This window comes from Microtus ochrogaster, linkage group LG2, assembly GCF_000317375.1.
Source record: "Microtus ochrogaster isolate Prairie Vole_2 linkage group LG2, MicOch1.0, whole genome shotgun sequence".
In the NCBI taxonomy this organism is placed as follows: domain Eukaryota; kingdom Metazoa; phylum Chordata; class Mammalia; order Rodentia; family Cricetidae; genus Microtus; species Microtus ochrogaster.
Window position 1 is genome coordinate 34,102,655 of NC_022028.1, and position 16,200 is coordinate 34,118,854.

A 16,200-nucleotide genomic window follows, 5' to 3' on the forward strand; every position below is an offset into this window, starting at 1 on the left:
CTATGTAACCCTGACTGTCCTGGAATTAACTATGCTGACCAGTCTGGCCTTGAACTTACATAGATCAACTTGCCTCTGCCTCTGCAAGGCTGGGATTAAAGGTGTGTACACCCAGCAACCCAAACTAACTAACTTTCTTGTCCGTCAAGTCACTTTCGCCTGACATTTCTTTCCTGCCTTCATCCCAAACACAATAACTTATGGTAATTACTGCTTTTCTGCCAAGCCCCAAGGCTAGTGGCCTGACCACTCCACCCATGGACTTCTTCACATAGCAGCCCATCCCCCAGGCCTCTGCCAAACCTATGTGTGGAACATCTTTAACACTTCGAGCCCCGTGTCCTTCTTCCTGCAATCCAGAAAGGCCCGGATATGAGAAAGCATGGTGGGGGGACAGGTATCAGGAGATGAACAATGAGCTTCTAGTTCCCCAGGAGACATGCCCAGGGTCCCTGCATTCTTCTGTCTCCAGCTCCCAGAAGTACCCACTCCCTCATCCACACACAGATATCCATCCTTCACCGCCCTCCTGGATGCTGTGTGTCCAGGTTGCTGAAAACATGCTAACAACCAGCGAACTTCTGCCCCCTCACTCAGAGTTCCTGAAGGCCCCAGCTGGAGCACGGAGAAGGAGCTGCCAGCTTTCCAGACCAAGGCCCTGAAAAAAACCAGCTACCGTGGGGCATCATGATGCCCACCTTAAATCCCAGCACTCGGGAGACAGAGGCAGGTGTGTTCTTAAGGACATCCTGGTCTACATGGCAAGTCCTAGGCTACCTCAGGGTATACAGTGAGATTGTCTTTTCAAAAGGGGGGGTATAAAAAGGATGTTCCTAGTCAACAGAGCTAACGGGAGCTCCCCAACTTCAGCCAGACTGGGAAGGAACAAGCATAGGTCCAAACTAGTCCCTCTGAATGCGGTTGACAGTCGCATGGCTGGGGCAGACTGTGGGGCCACTGGCAGTGGCACCAGGATTTATCCCTACTGCAGGTACTGGCTTTTGGAAACCTATTCTCTTTGGATGGATACCTTGCTCAGTCTAGATAGAGTAGGGAGGACCTTGGACCTTCCCCAAAGCAATGTGCCTTACCCTCTCTGTGGAGTGGGTGGGGGGTTAAGCAGAGGAAATGGAAAAAGGGAGGGAGTAGGAACTTGGATTGGTATGTATAATGAAAAAAGATAGTTTTTCTTTTTTTAAAAACATAAAAAATAAATAAAAATAAAAAAGACATTCCTTTGGCCAGTCTTCCTTGCCCAGGCTTCTGGCACCATACACATTGGTAAGCAACACAGCCTCGGAGACTCACAAAAGACTCAGTCCTACGACCTGCTTGCTGTGTAATTCCAGAAATACTGCTTAACCTCTCTGGGTGAGACTTGGTGTTTTTATTTACAAAACTGGAAGCAGTCTGTAAGCATTAAGTGCATGCAGGTCCCCCACTCCCCAAGGCCATGTCTTCCAGGAACATGACCACACATCCCCAGATACTCACGTGATCACGACAGGGGCCACCTTATTGGGGATGATGGACTTGGCCTTGCTGTTGTGCAAGCTTGTGGTGTGGAAGGACTGCACACTGAGCGAATGCCTCCCATCCATGGTACTGCTGCCCTGCAGGCCCTCTAAGGAGGAGCCAGCCGAGACTGTCTGCTGGGCTGTGCTTGCCGTTGTACCCATAGTCTGCCAGTGGCCTCAGGACCCCAGATCTGCAGATAAGAGGGCACACAGCTCAGACGGGCGGGAAACCCAGGAAGAGGCAATCTCCACCGTGGCTGCAGACACAGACTCTCAGGGGCACCTGCCTTCCTCTGCTGGTGCCGTGGGAGAGTTCCACACAGAGAAACGTAAGGACCAGCTACAGCTACTTAGAGAAAGAGGCTTCTTCCAGGGCCTCCTGGATCTATCTCTGTCCCCTTGTGTGCTCGGAGGAGGAAAATGAAGTCAAGCAGACGAGATAGGAAAGGGGCCTGGGAAACCAAATCAGGACCCCAGAGGGTACAAGGGAGAGCAGGCTACACAGAAGTGCACAGAACTGCCAAGAAGTGCTGGAGAGATGGCTCAGAGGTTGAGAGCACTGGCTGCTCTTCCAGAGGACCCAGGTTCAATTCCCTGAACCCACAGAGCAGCTCACAACTATCTAACTACAATCCCAAGGGACTATATACCCTCTTCTGGCTTCTATAGGCATCATACACACCAGTGGCACACAGACACATACATGTAGGCTAAATACCCATGTACATAAAAATAAAAATGTTTAAAAAACTAAACATGTTCAGGAAAATAATTTAAAAAAAAGAAGAAGTGCTGAGGGGCTACTCAGCTATAGAGCACCTATCACAGGGTGACATGGGGTACACTCAGGAAAGGATAGCTGTCCACAGAGGTGACGGTGGTTCAGGACTGCTAGGTTCAGAGCGTAAGAGATAAAGCTGGGCAGAGAGGGCTGGGATGGGAACGAGCTGCGGGGCCCACGCGTGGCCCCTGCACCAAGATCGTACTCACTTCCTCTGTGCCACTGCGCTAAGGCAGACACACAGGAAGACATTCTACCCATGAATTTCCTAGAACTAGGCCAGAGACATCCAAACTAGGTGAGCTACCATCAGATAAAACGCTCAAAGAGAACAGTAGCCACAGAACCCAACATCCAATCAGCATCGTCACCCTGTGTGAGAGGGGGCAGCGCTTCCGCACCCACAGAGAGCCAGGCATCCCGGATTCGAAGGAAACGGGTCTTGCCAGTCTGAGGTTAAAGTTCAAGGCCTACGGAAGAAGATTTGGAGGGTAGCATGAGGCTCGGGATCGGCTGGGAAGAACGAGGCTGGGTGTTCCACAGAGAGCAGCAGACGCGGCAGAGAGGATCATGGGAGTTTGTAGGAACTCCGTGGCCACAGGGACCACATGTGGCACAGGTATTACTATGGGTGGGGGGATCCTGGTAGCTCCCCACATCCTTTTTACACTTGGGAGATAGCCCAGCATGTAGCCTAAAACATGGTAACTCGCCCAGCTGCAAATCATGGGTACTGTCCGCTCTGACGAAATACTCCTCCTGTGCCTCAGCTCCACGGCACCCTGTCACCGCTGCAGTGACACCCAGCAATGTGAACAGTGGGGTGATGTGGTCAGCACAAAGGCAGGCAAGTCAGTCCACAGTTTCTAGACCTGACTTAGCGCTCACAGCGCCCACAGACTATCCCTATGCCTCCCAACACTGGAAACAGGGAATCCTTCCCCAGATATCTCTTGTCCTGGAGACTCAGAGAGAAACTGACCATCTCCTCTGCCCTTCTAGAACCTTCTCCAGCTACTCAGTTCTGATCCCATACAGAGAAGGCCCCCTCTTTTCTTCCATCTCGGCATCCTCATGAGAGTCCCGGTGACTGCCCCACACCGGTGCTTAGGAGGCCATCTCCCTGGCTCTTGATACACGGCTCAATCCCCCACCCCACAAAGACACAAAGAAAAAACCTTTATATTCTCACGGAGGAAATCAGGTGGCTCACAAAGCAGGGATGCTCCGTGCACCTCAGCTGATGGGCCACAGGGAGAGAACTCTCTCTCTTCTTCACCGGCCCCTCCAGCTGCCAGGCTCCACACTGAAGTTTCCCAGGCCTCCTCCCAGCAGCCTGGGCCAAAGGAATGTGAGTGGAAACAGCTCCAAGAAAGGAACACATAGGAAAGGAGGGAAGTGGGCACGAATCCACTCCCGGCCACAGCTGCCACAGGCCAAGTCCAGGCCCATTCCCACAGGACAGGCTGCCTCTACCCCTCCTTTGCCTTGGACTCATAGACAATGACAGGCCCCAGCTGGTAGCCTGCAAGGACAGGCAGCAGATAATGCAGATGTGCACAGCTGGCAGAACAAGCAACTAGGGTGGGTAGCATCCTGTGAAAACTGATCGGACCTTTAGAATGGCTAGACATTCTATTACACAGAGGATCCGGAGGTTGCTAAGGTCGGTGGTATTGATAACCAGACCACTGCTGACGACCACAGTCAGCATGGCAGCTCTGTGAGTGGGCTCCCGAGACTCGTCGTGGAGGTGGAGAATCAGAGCGTAGGTACGAAGCAAAGCTCTTGAGGCAGTCCACTAGCACAGGTAGGTAAACAACCTGCTGTATGTCAGGTTCACAAAATACCTGGGGTAATCAACTCACAAAACGGACAGGTTCACTCTGGTTCTACAGATCCGGTGGTTTCAGTCAACGATGGGTTGGCACCATTGTTTCTTGGCCAGTGGAGCGGCAGAAGCACACGGTGGAGGGGTGCCAACAGGAACTGGTCATGTTTTACCTGTTTAATCTTGATCTACCAAAGAGATGCTAAACCCCACGGCTCAGTATAAAGTTTACACACATACAAGAACTGCTTAAAGACGGGCAAGAGACATGAGGATGTGAATGCATCCAAACAAGCACACAAGATGACACCGCTCACTCATCTTCGGTGGCAAATTTTCAAAGCCTAAATAACCAAGGCCCTGCAATTCCCAGGCTCTCACACAGCAGGCCAAGTGAAGTCCTGTGGCTACTTCAAAAAACAGTTCTGTCATTTTGTTTGTTTGATTAACATTTATTTATTTATTTATTGGACAAGGTCTTGTTATGTAGCGCTGGCTGCCCAGGAACTCAGTATGTAGTCCAAGAAAACTCATGGTCATCTCCTCAGCCTTGCCCCGTCGAGCACTGGGATGAAAATCATGAGCCATCACAAGCCTTGGTCCTGAAGTTTCAGACCAAGGTAAGCACATGACCACCACGTGACTCAACATTCCTACTTAACAGGCTCTCCCAGAGTACAAGGCTGAGGGACGGCTCCTCACAGCCTCAGGACTCACACGGCCAGGATCTGAGACCACTACTAACAACCATCAGCTGATGACCGTGGAACCAAATACTGTAGATCGGTGCCACGGGGAGGCATTCAGCAGCAGTGACAAAGCGCAAGGCAAGTCGCCACAACAAAGTCACAAATGTCATACAACGAAGAGAAACAAGCATGCCCCAAAGACCAACTTTGGTTACCTCATGGCAGTGCATGACAATCTAGAAAAGACAAGGGTAGAATCTTAACAAAGGCAGGGTGTAGGGGCTGGGAGCTGCACGGGGAGCTCAGTTGGCACCTTTGAGGACAGAGTGGTTCTGGTTTGTCCAGAACAGCACCTGGGCTAGCAGACATCAGCAAAGCAAACTGAGCCGTCTTGATCAGTGAGCACTATGCACCAAGTCCCTGCAACCAGGGGCCAGGGTGGAAGGTGCCCCTCCCACAACACGCTCCCCAACGTGCTACCCACAGATGGCCAGCTCCTGCAGGAAGGCTCCCCAGATGCACTCACGCCTCTGTCTCTCAACTTTCACAGCCTCTGCCGAGCATCACAGAAGTTGCTTCTCACCATTTCCAACAGGAGCCAGCCCACATCTTCCCTGACTCAGGATCAGCTGCCTGCTTCAAAGAAGGAGAAGAAGACCAAACTGCTCCCGGAAGGAATCAGCTCAGAGCAGACACCCATCATTGCCTACCCTGCCGGACTGGCCACTGACATGGATAGCCAAGGCTAGCATCTGGTGACAAGCAGACACAAAACACTGGAGCCTCACTTCAACATCAACAGTGCAAGTCAGGGCTCGGATTTTCCTTTTTACTTGTGTATTGCTGTTAAATTTCCCACACCTAACCCGGTTCCTTCAGGAATTTTTTTTAAGTGTAATTACGGTAAGAGTGTCAAGTATAATTACTGTAAGTGTAATTGCGGTAAGTACTCAAGGCTAGGTACAGGTCATGGTGCCTCCCTATGGCACCAGTTCCTCCAGCTCTAGGTCCAACCAGGACTGTCACCCTGTGGAAGGCCACTACTACAGCCCAGTGGACTTTCCACTGACCAACAAGGAGGCCTAGAAGGTCCCATACAGAGCAACAATGGAGCAGGCAAAGAGGGGCTCCTCAGATGACTCAGTTTAGTAACAGGAGTATCCTGTCTGTCCTGCACCTGGAATCCCCCGCTCGTGTCCCATAGATTTAAAACTAGGACGGTATCCACTGGAAACTAAATGAAACCTTCCGAGGGTTCCCCTTTACTATCTCCTAACTTGTCTCGTTTTGTTTTTTGTTGGGTTTTTATGGTATGTGGAGTTGAACCTAGAGCTTTGTGAAAACTCCGGGTTCCATCCCCAACCCTGTATAAACCAGGTAGGTATGCGCTGAGCAGTGGTGGTACACACCTTTAAACCTAGCACTCGGGAGGCAGAGGCAGGCAGATATGACTCTCAACTCTGTGAGTTTGAGACCAGCCTGGTCTACACAGCTAGTAGTTCCAGGATGGCCAAGGCTACACAGAGACACTCTGTCTTGAACACCCCCTCCTCAAAAAAAAAAAAAAAAACAAAAAAAAAACAGGCATGGTGAGACACACTCGTACCCCCAACATTTGGTCAATGGAGGCAGAAGGATCAAAATTTCACAGGGAGGGAGTAGAGAGAGAGCCCAGTGGTTAAGAGCACTTGCTGTTCTTGCAGAGGACCCAGGTTCAAGTCTCAGCACCCACAGGGTGACTCACAATCATCTTTAACTCTAGCTCCAAAGGATTCAACACCCCCTTATGACTTCTGGAGTCCCCAGGCAAGCAACACATACACAGAACAAAATAAATCTAAAAACAAATAAACAAGCAAACCTAAGTTCATGCTCAGCTAGAGGTCTTTCTGGGCCTGAGCCATGGACCGTGGCTCCCTAGTCCTCAAAAGCAAGACTGACCTGCCTGGGAGACCGTGGGAAACCCTGCACACCCTGAGCCTTCCACTCAGGTTCTCAGCCTAAACTCGGCCTTAAATTTGAACAAAACGTCCACAGTCAGGCCAATGAGATGATTCAGGGGATAAAGGCACCTGCTGCCAAGTCTGAGGACCCAAGTTGGAATCCCGGGAGTCACAGAGTAAAGCAGAAAAACTACTACTATCCGTCCTTTGACCTCCATGGGTATGCTGTCTGTGTCCTGCGGTTCATGCTCTCTCTCTCTCTAATATGTAATATGTTTAAATTATTTTAAATCCCTAGAATGCCTTCCTCCCCCAGGACAGGGATGACTACTTAACCACAATGCTACCCAGGACCAAGATCTTTAGATACCTGTGCCATGTGACTAAAGTCTAGCTAACAGGATGTAAGGGACAGCATCACAGGACGAGTTCCAGAATCCTTCCCTATGAGAGCTTCTCCTCCTTTCTTCCATCTTGTGACCTGGGACACAGATGACAGCAGACATTTCGCAGCCATGTTGAGCCTAGAGCTCGTGAAGCCGCAACCTAGGAACAGAGGCCAGCCAAGGTTCTGAGGAAACCATGGAGTAGAGCCACCACAGCAGGCGTGATCTACAAAGCCCTGGGCTTGGACGGGGACAGGGAAATAAACTTCCATCTTGTATAAACTCCTGTTATTTGGCTTTTCCTATGACTTACAGACAAGTCTAATCCTGACTAATGTGCCCTGTTATTTTTAGGCTTGGACCCTCAGTGACCACAGACCAGATGGTCACAGGAATGTCAACCTTCCCTGTTGGTGGACAGGCTGCACTGTAGACTGTGAGTCTGTTCTCAGGGTTTGAGGTGGAGGGAGTCACAGCAGAGGGCAATCACAGAACACGTGACCTGCCCCCCAACACACACACACACCCCAGGATTTGGGGGAAAACTGGAAAGACATAGACATGAACCTACCATCAGTTAATCTTCACCACCAGCTGCAGGGTCTAGAAAGTTCTGAGTAGGTATCATGTCCCCTGCTGCACAGTGCCTCTTTGTCCCTCCAGGAACCCTTGTAAGTCATGAGAGTCCCCACAAGGAAAAAAGCGGTCACTAGGGAGAGAGAGGCCCCCAGCCAAGCCGGTCCACTCCAAGACAGAACTAGCAGTAGGCAGTGCAGTTTCCCAGAGGAGCAGGGGACTCCAGTAAACCATTTGCTCCCTTGGAGCAACCATTCTGTCCTCTGCAGCACCCCTGAGCATTGGAAGGAACCAACTACCTGGAGACCTCAGACAGCAGGGCGGAGACAGTCTAGATTCTTTAGGGTCAGCAGAAATCTAGACTCTCTTGGGGACCTATGAGGTCAGCACCTGCCCACTTTCCTGAAGGCCACCTGGAAGCCACCTCAGAGGGCCAGCAGCAACTTACTCTCAAGCTCCACTTGTGACTCCAGCAACTGGGCCCCCAGCATCTGTTCTCACTCCTCCCAACCCTGTGGCCTCCCTTGTCTAGCATTGAAAACACCCCTTCCAGGGCTCAGGCAGTGGCTCAGTGAGCAGAGTGCTTGCCTCTCAGAACACACTCTTTCTTGCTTCTGTGCCGTCATACTCTTGGGCTTCACACAAGGAATGCCACCCTGCACTCGCTCCCTCCACCCCATCCACCCAGAGCCACTAGAAAATGCCCTGAGCCTTGCCACTCTCAGCCCATGTTCCAGTACCTTTAAGAAGCCCTGCAGTCCACACCTCCCACCCACACACAGCCAATTTGGTGTTTCTCAGTACAGCAGCCCACCGGCTTGAACCCCTGATAAGACGAGTTTCAAAACATTTCTTATGGCTCCAGACCGATGAGGAACAGAAGACTATGGTCCCATTCAGCAGGTGGAACAAACCAACGGGCAGAGCTCAGTGTCTGAGAAGCCTCTTCACTTCTCAAGGGAAGTCCAGGAGGCAGAGCATGATGGGCGGGGGTCGGGGTGGGGTGGGGTGGGGTAGGGGGGAGTGTCCTTTCCAGGGCCACAGCCTCCCACATGCTCCTGGAAACAGATGCCCAGGCCTTAACAATTGAGCTAAAAATAGGCTGATCCATCTTGAGGACAGTGGCTGAATGAGTGGCCAGCTGCAGGAAACATCTGTCCCAGCTTTAGAACAAATACAGGGAAGTCACCAAGCTACAGGGTTCCCCTGCTGGGGGACCAAAGGGCTGGAGTGGAATCATAAAGCTTTCAGAGCGGGAGGGACCACTGGGAAGATGTTTCAGTCACACACACACACACACACACACACACACACACACACACGTCAATTTGTTGTTGTTTTGTTTTGTCTGTTCTTTGAGACAGGGTCCCTCTGTGTAGTCCTGGCTGTCCTGGAACTTGTTCTGTAGACCAGGGTGGCCTCAAACTCACAGAATTCAAAAGGTGTGCACAACCACCTCCCGGTGTAAGTCAATATTTTTAACTATTACAAGAAGTAGGCATGGATGAAGAGCAATACCCAAGATTGGCTCTAGTTCCCACACACAACATACATGTACACACACACACATATTCAGGCCTATCCCTAGAGCAGGGGTGCAGATTGTCCCCTTCCTTCCCAGGCCTTACCCCTCAACTGCTAACACAGGCACAAACATGAACGCATGTAAACACACACAGTAGAGTCAGGCTCTCCCTTAGGAACCAGTGTGTACCTTAGAATTGGAGTCAAAGGTGCTTTTCAGACTCCATTTTGTCTTCTGTTTACAGAGGAGGAAATTGAGACCCAGTGGTGGCCAGAGACCCACCCGCACTCTAACAGTGGGCAGCAGAATGGGGCCACTCCTACCCACCTGTCCCCTGCACCTCTCTCATTATTTGCTTGCCTGCCCAGAACTAGGGAAGACCTGTTTATGGGATACACACCTGTTTCCAGCAAGCAGCGAGAACAGACTCCCATCTAAAGACTTCGGGGAGACTCAAGGAAGAACTTCCCTGAGCTGGCCCAGCTGCCTCCACCTACCTATGGATCCCAGCACCCACGTTGCATCAAGACACCAACACAGGCACTATTCACTGTCCCAGGAACAGCCACATCAACAGGCCTTCACAGAGCATCAATAACAGAAATATGGCGCAGAGGAACGTCCTACTGCAAGGCAGGAACAGAGTCTTGGAAATCCCGGTCACTGGTGGGTGGCCTCTCTGCTGACAGGCCCAGCCAGTCTGGGAAGACACAGGACCTCCTCCAGCCTGCTCGCTCTCACTCATTCCACATCTTCCTGCCCAGCACCTCCGCTCCATTCCAGACTGAGGGAAGCTTTCTGTCCTCTCCCAAGGGGTCCCCCAAGTCTCTGTAGGCAGGGGCTGGGGTTAGCCTTCAGATACATCCCAGGGTCTGGCCAGGGCTTTGCACAGAAAAGGAACACAGAACAGAAGTTTGGGCTCATGGGAGCCTCCCGTGAGAATTAACGAATTAACAGGATAAGAAAGATGCAGTTTTAGCCCAGGGTGGGGAACACAGTGCCTGTACCACAGAGGGTCACCACATGTAACTACCCATTAAAAACGACAGGCAGAGAGGTATGCTCAGCCCTGAATCGCACACAGTTGAGAAGGACGACGAGGAAGGAACACAGAGTCCAGAGGCTTTGACACCAGAGGGGTAGATATCCCATCTGAGAGCACACCCCACCCATGCAGGTCAGCAGCTGCCTGAGACCCTTGGGCCTCTTCTCCTGAGTCATGCCCTCCTACCTCTCAGCAGAGCAAGAAATATGGCCAAGCTGCACCCTCCACATGCACACCAGAAACGTAGTCAGGCTCCGAGCGGTTATTTGAAAGTTCAAGCTAATGTTTTGTTGCCGTCTTTTGTGTGTTTGTATCTAGGGAGGGGATATTTTGTTTCACTTTGGTTGTTATTGTTTTCAAGAGTCTGTGTGTGTGGTTAAGTGTGACTGTCTATGTGCACATGTGTGCATATAGTGACATCAGGGATTTTCCTCACTCACCCTCTTCTGTAGTCACTGATTCAGGATGTGTCAGCAGAACCCAGAGCTCCTGATCACCATATTCACTGACTCAGGTCTGCTAGTTGAACTCAGAGCTCCTGATCTCCACTGTATTCACTGACTCAGGGTCTATCAGTTGAACTCAGAGTGCCCAATCACCACTGTAGTCACTGACTCAGGGTCTGTCGGTTGAACCCAGAGCTCCTGGTTTAACCAGTCTAGTTAGCCAGCCTTTTTCCAGAGAGTCTCCCTGACTCTGTCTGCCAGGCAGGCAGCCCAGCCACCCAGCATTGGGTACTGGGGACTCAAATTACAGTACTCATATCAGCAATAGCAAGCATCTTACCCAACGAATCATCTCCTCAGTCCTGATTTGAAAAAAAAAAATAGGGTCTTTGGCTGTCCTTAAATTCACTATGTACCCAAAGATGACCTTAAATGCCTAATCCTCCTGCCTCTACTACTAAATGCTGGGATTACATGCTTGCATCACCTGTCTTAGGGTCTCTACTGCTGTGAAGAGACATCACGACCATGGTATTTCTTATAGAGGAAAGCATTTAATTGGGTGGCTTACAGTTTCAGAGGTTAGTCCATTATCATCATGGTGGGACATGGCAGTATGCAGACAGGCAAGGCACTGCTGAAGAAGCTGAGAGTCCTATATCTTGACTCCCAGGCACCAGGAAGTGGTCTAAGCCATTGGGTGTGGCTTGAGCATAGAGAAGAACTCAAAGCCCGCCTCCACAATGACACACTTCCTCCAACAAAGCCCCACCTCCTAACAGTGCCACTCCCTATGAGTTTATGGGGGCCAATTACATTGAAACTACCACAACCCCAACTAACCAAAACATGAATTTTTTTTTAACACCAGACAGTATAATGTGCTCTATCTGGGTTGTTAGGGGACAGTATAAAAATTATGACCCACTGGGGACACAGTACAGTGGGCAGAGTGCTGGCTGCACAGCAAGGGGACCCGAGTTCATTGCCTAGCATCCACATCAAAAAGCCTGGTTTTCAGGCTTTTTTAAGACCAGCGCCAGGGATATTGAGACACAGATCCCTGGAGGTTGCTAGCCCGACAGACTAACTCAATCAGTGAGAGCAATTGAAAAAGACACCCACCCTATGCCGACCTCTGCCTGGCATACGTGTATACCCCATCCATATACATACACACATGAACACACACGAAGATGATGGGATAGAAAAATGTCTGAATTGCTACTGAAATTAGACCAGTATATCTGAAGGGGGAAAAAAATAGGAATGGGTGATGTACAGTGGCCACCAAGACGGAACAGACAGAAGCACCTGTCACAGGACTGCAATTCTGAAATCATGCTTCTCAGGGTCCAGGGTCCCCAATATCTTCATTCCAGGTCACTCAGATGGGAACACACGCGACAGCGTGTTGCTTGATGGAATGGTATTTTGTGGAGCAAAAGCCACGGTAAAAATGCCACAGCCGTGGCGTGGAGCAAGCCAGTGCCCCACATGGATTGGCCTGTGTTCTCACTGTGACCACACACACCCGTATGTATCTAAGAGTGTCCTCAATGACGCAGTGCAAGTCACCCGGAGGCACAGCTTTTCAGTAACTGTGTGCTGACCCAGTTCAGCTGCCCACCCCGGTGTGAGAACAGTCTGGAAGAATAGCATACCAGAGCCGGTTAGGAGCCAGAGTTAAACTGATCTGTTTGGTCCAAAGAGCGCATTTTCACTAGAGAAAAAAAAAAAAAAAAAAAAAAAAAAAAACAGTGTAGTTCTCAAAAGGGAGGGGAGTGAGTGGGTTTACGGCCACTTATCAAGTCAGAGCTCAATAGGAAACACCAGACTGGCGCAGGTTCTCAAAGCATAACAATTACTCAGGTGATAAATGCAATATTTACAGCAATTGATAGGCTGAGGATGTGACTCAACAGGCAGAATGCTTGCCTAGCATACCTAAGGGTCCCAAGTTCAATACCCAAGATCGCTTAAACTGTGTGTGGCGGTCCAGGTCTGGAACTTGCAGGGTGGAGTCAGGAGGACCCAAAGTCCAAGGCCATCCTTGGCTACCCAGGGAATTCCAAGGTCAGCCTGGACTACTCGAGAACCTTCCTCAAAAGATCAGCCAGATGCGATGGTGCACACCTTTAATCCCAGCACTCAGGAGAGAGACGCAGGTCGATGGCTCTTGAGCTCAAAGCCATAGGGAGACCCTATCTCCAGGGTGGATGGTGGGGTCAGTGTCTTCCTGCCTAGTGAGCCAGTGTTCCCCTCCCCCAAGGCCTGCACCTGATGTTACAAAGTCACAAAAAAAGCCATTCAAAATGTAGCATGCTTGTGGGATTAGGGTTTAACAGAGAAAGATCACCAATGTTTCCAGACCCTCTGCTCACTGCTAAGAATCTACTCCTGGGCCAACGACTGGGCTCAGTGGATAAAGGCACTTGATATCAAGCCTGATGACCTAAGTTTGGTTCCCAGGACCCAGAAGGCAGAAAGAAAAAAACCCAAGTCCAAAAAGTTACCCTCTAACCTTCAGCCCATACCATGGCTGCCTGGGACTCACAGCACTCAGGAAGCAAAAGCAGGTGGATCTCTGATTCAAAGTGTCTACCTTTTGAGTTCCAAGAAACCAGCACTACACAGTGAGACCCTATCTACAACAAATACACGGAATCTACTGCTGGTAATATTTTTACCTAGTATCAAAGAAAACTGTCCCCAGGTGACTAAAACAGCCCTTTCCACCCACAAATCGATGGAGTGATAAGCCTTCACAAAGCTACAGCTCACAGCCCACTGAATGCAAAGGCAGAAACGGGCAGACGAAAAAGGGCCTTGGAAAACTGAAACCAGGACCATGCGTGCAGGCATAACACACGCCTGCGCCTGCGAAGATACAGTTCAAAATGCTCTTAGTGACTTGGTATCCGGAGGCAGGAATATCCCAGGTGATTTTTCTCATCTTTCCAAACACTTTTATCTTCTCTGATTTACTTGAGGGTTTTTTTCTTTGGTTGGTTGGTTTGGGTTGGGTTTTGTGGTGCTTGGGAATGAGCCCTTGGCATCATGCATCAAAGGTAAGGAATTTACCTTCTCCATAGAGCTACGCTTCCTGTCTTATTTTCTCCTTTTCTCCTACCGCAGACATACCACATACACTGTAAGGCCACTGGGACGAGCAGCCATGGTTCAGCATCTACTTTATAGCCAAAGATATTCTGGTGCCTTCCCCAGAAGTGGGCCCGCCCTTGAATACCGTGGACAGACTCATAAACAGCTTCCTGTAGGAAAAACCGGGACCCTGAAGCCAGCAAGACTTGGCTTCTCTGCCAGGGATGTCCTGCTCCAGAGGCCTGGCTACAGCCTTGCTTCTCTGCACCCCATTTCCTGCAAGGTACTGAGAGTTAAATGAGGTCATTCAGGGCTGTCCTGACCAGGTCAGCGTTCTTGTTGACACAGGCAGTCCAGCCTCCCCCAGAAGAAATTTTGGGGCCCAAGGGTAGCCATGCAGCTTCCTCTACTCACACTAAAGGCCTATATACATATAGCCCCAGACCAGGCACACAGCTTCCTTAGACCCCACTGATGGAATTCCAGGCAGGAAAGGTGGATGGCTTATTCAGACAGGAAGTGAACTCGCCGGATGAAAGACCGGCCAGCATTCCATCAGGAGCCCCCACCTGCTAGTGACCCACGGGGTCATGGGAGCTGGGAGTGTGTGGGCACATGGGGGCCGGGGAGGAAATAGGATTTACTGCAAAAGCCAAGCACAGGGCAGCCCCCTGGGCAGGGAAGTGACTTCATTTCACACTCTGTCCTCTCTGCTTCCGTCTCTGGCACGGAAGGGACTTAACCCTGAAAAGGCCATGTATCTCCAAGTCCTGGTCAGCTTCACACCAAGACAGGGGAAGAAGTCAGGCTTTCTTCTCCCCCCCCCCCCGACACCTAGCCATCCCAGTTCACAGATGAGGAAACTGAGGCACAAAGAGGCTGACAGGAGGCCAGAGTCTCTGTCTCCAACACCTTTACCACTACCCCGAGCTGCAGTAGGGGAGATGCTAACTATCTATCAAGGACAGCACCTGAAGGAGGCAAGGCAACTGAGCCTGGAAAGGAAAACAAAGGTGTTGTTTCCAGAAGGAACAACACAGACGGGCGTTCCGCACTGTGCAGAGACTCTCAGAAAAATCCCACGGTCCCTGGGACTAGAGTAGAGGGTGGGAGGTGGACCCCAAGTGCTTGGGCATTGAACCATGGACTTTCTGTTGGGAGACTTGCCGGACCACAGCTTGTAAGTAGTTCTAATAAGTCTCCTTTATAGAGAGATATAGACACAGATTCATTCCATCAGTTCTCTTCCCCCAGAGAACCCTGACTAATACATACCCAGAAAAATAAATAATAAAAAATTTAAATAATGATGATGCCTAGCCCGACTGAGATGACCCCTACCAGACCCACCTGTGTGCCCACAGCCAGCACACCATACACACCTGCCACTGCGCTGTTGTCCCCTATGCCCCACAGGCCAGCAAACACAGCTGAGTGACAATGAACACTGGCACCAAATTCAGACCCGAGTGGCACCTAATATAGGTTCACCCCACTCACGGAGACAAATCATGACCCTAGGGACCTGACAGGTTAAGCCCAGTCCCCAGACCCCCGTCTGCCCTTCCTAACTCTAGGCCAAGAGAGCAGCAGGGAGGGGCGCCAGGCTGCAGAGGAAGATGGGGTTTGGTTTCTCCTCTTCCTGTTTATCTGTCCCCACCATCCTGAAGCTCCTGGCACTGTTTGTTCAGGGAAAGTCCTGCCAAGAGGGAACATCCTGCATTATAGCCACCCGGGGCTGGGCTTCCCTGCTACTTTTGTGCTGGGGGCTCTGAGGGCCACCTGCTGCAGGGCCCTGCCTGGCTCTGGGGCTGCTGCAAATCAGGGGTTTCCACAGCAGCTGTACCAGCTAGGGGCACCTGAGCCTGAAAAGACACTGTCTCCCCATGGGCATCGGTTGACTCCATGTCCGGATGGGAGAAGGGACAAGAAGGGTTCCAGGCAGGGACCTAGCAGCCTGCTTTGGGGTCAGGGATGCAGAGTTCAGGCTGTGCAGTCAGGTAGACCTGGCATCAGAATCTGACTCAGCAATGTGACATTGGCCACGTTATGAATGCCTCTGAGCCAGTCTCTCTCCTGTCAGGTGACAATAGCAGAGAGCTCACAGGGAAGGGGTGGCACCCCATAAATCACAGCAGCTGTCATCCTCTTCTCCGGTGCTGGCTCCTCACTCAATCCTCAAATGTGACATGCCCCCCCCAAAATTTTTTAAATTGGACTGTAGAGATGGCTTAGCAGTTAAGAGCCCTGGCTGCTCTTCCGAAGAACCCAGATAAGATTCCCAGCACCCACATGGTGGCTCACAACCATCTGTAACCAGTTCCAGGGAATATAATGCCCTTTTTTTTTCTTTTTT

At 50.8% G+C, this 16,200-nt stretch overlaps 1 protein-coding gene across 3 annotated transcripts in view; it reads right to left on the minus strand.

Annotated features, from left to right (window-relative positions):
* Positions 1-16,200, minus strand: part of Pald1 (phosphatase domain containing paladin 1) — a 61,398-nt gene that overhangs the window by 33,754 nt on the left and 11,444 nt on the right. For all 3 annotated transcript variants that reach the window (XM_013351090.2, XM_005360086.2, XM_013351091.2), the window contains exon 2: positions 1,495-1,708. In XM_013351090.2, coding sequence (XP_013206544.1) covers positions 1,495-1,679 — 185 coding nt within the window. In that variant the 5' untranslated portion in view covers positions 1,680-1,708. The remainder of the gene's footprint in view (positions 1-1,494; positions 1,709-16,200) is intronic.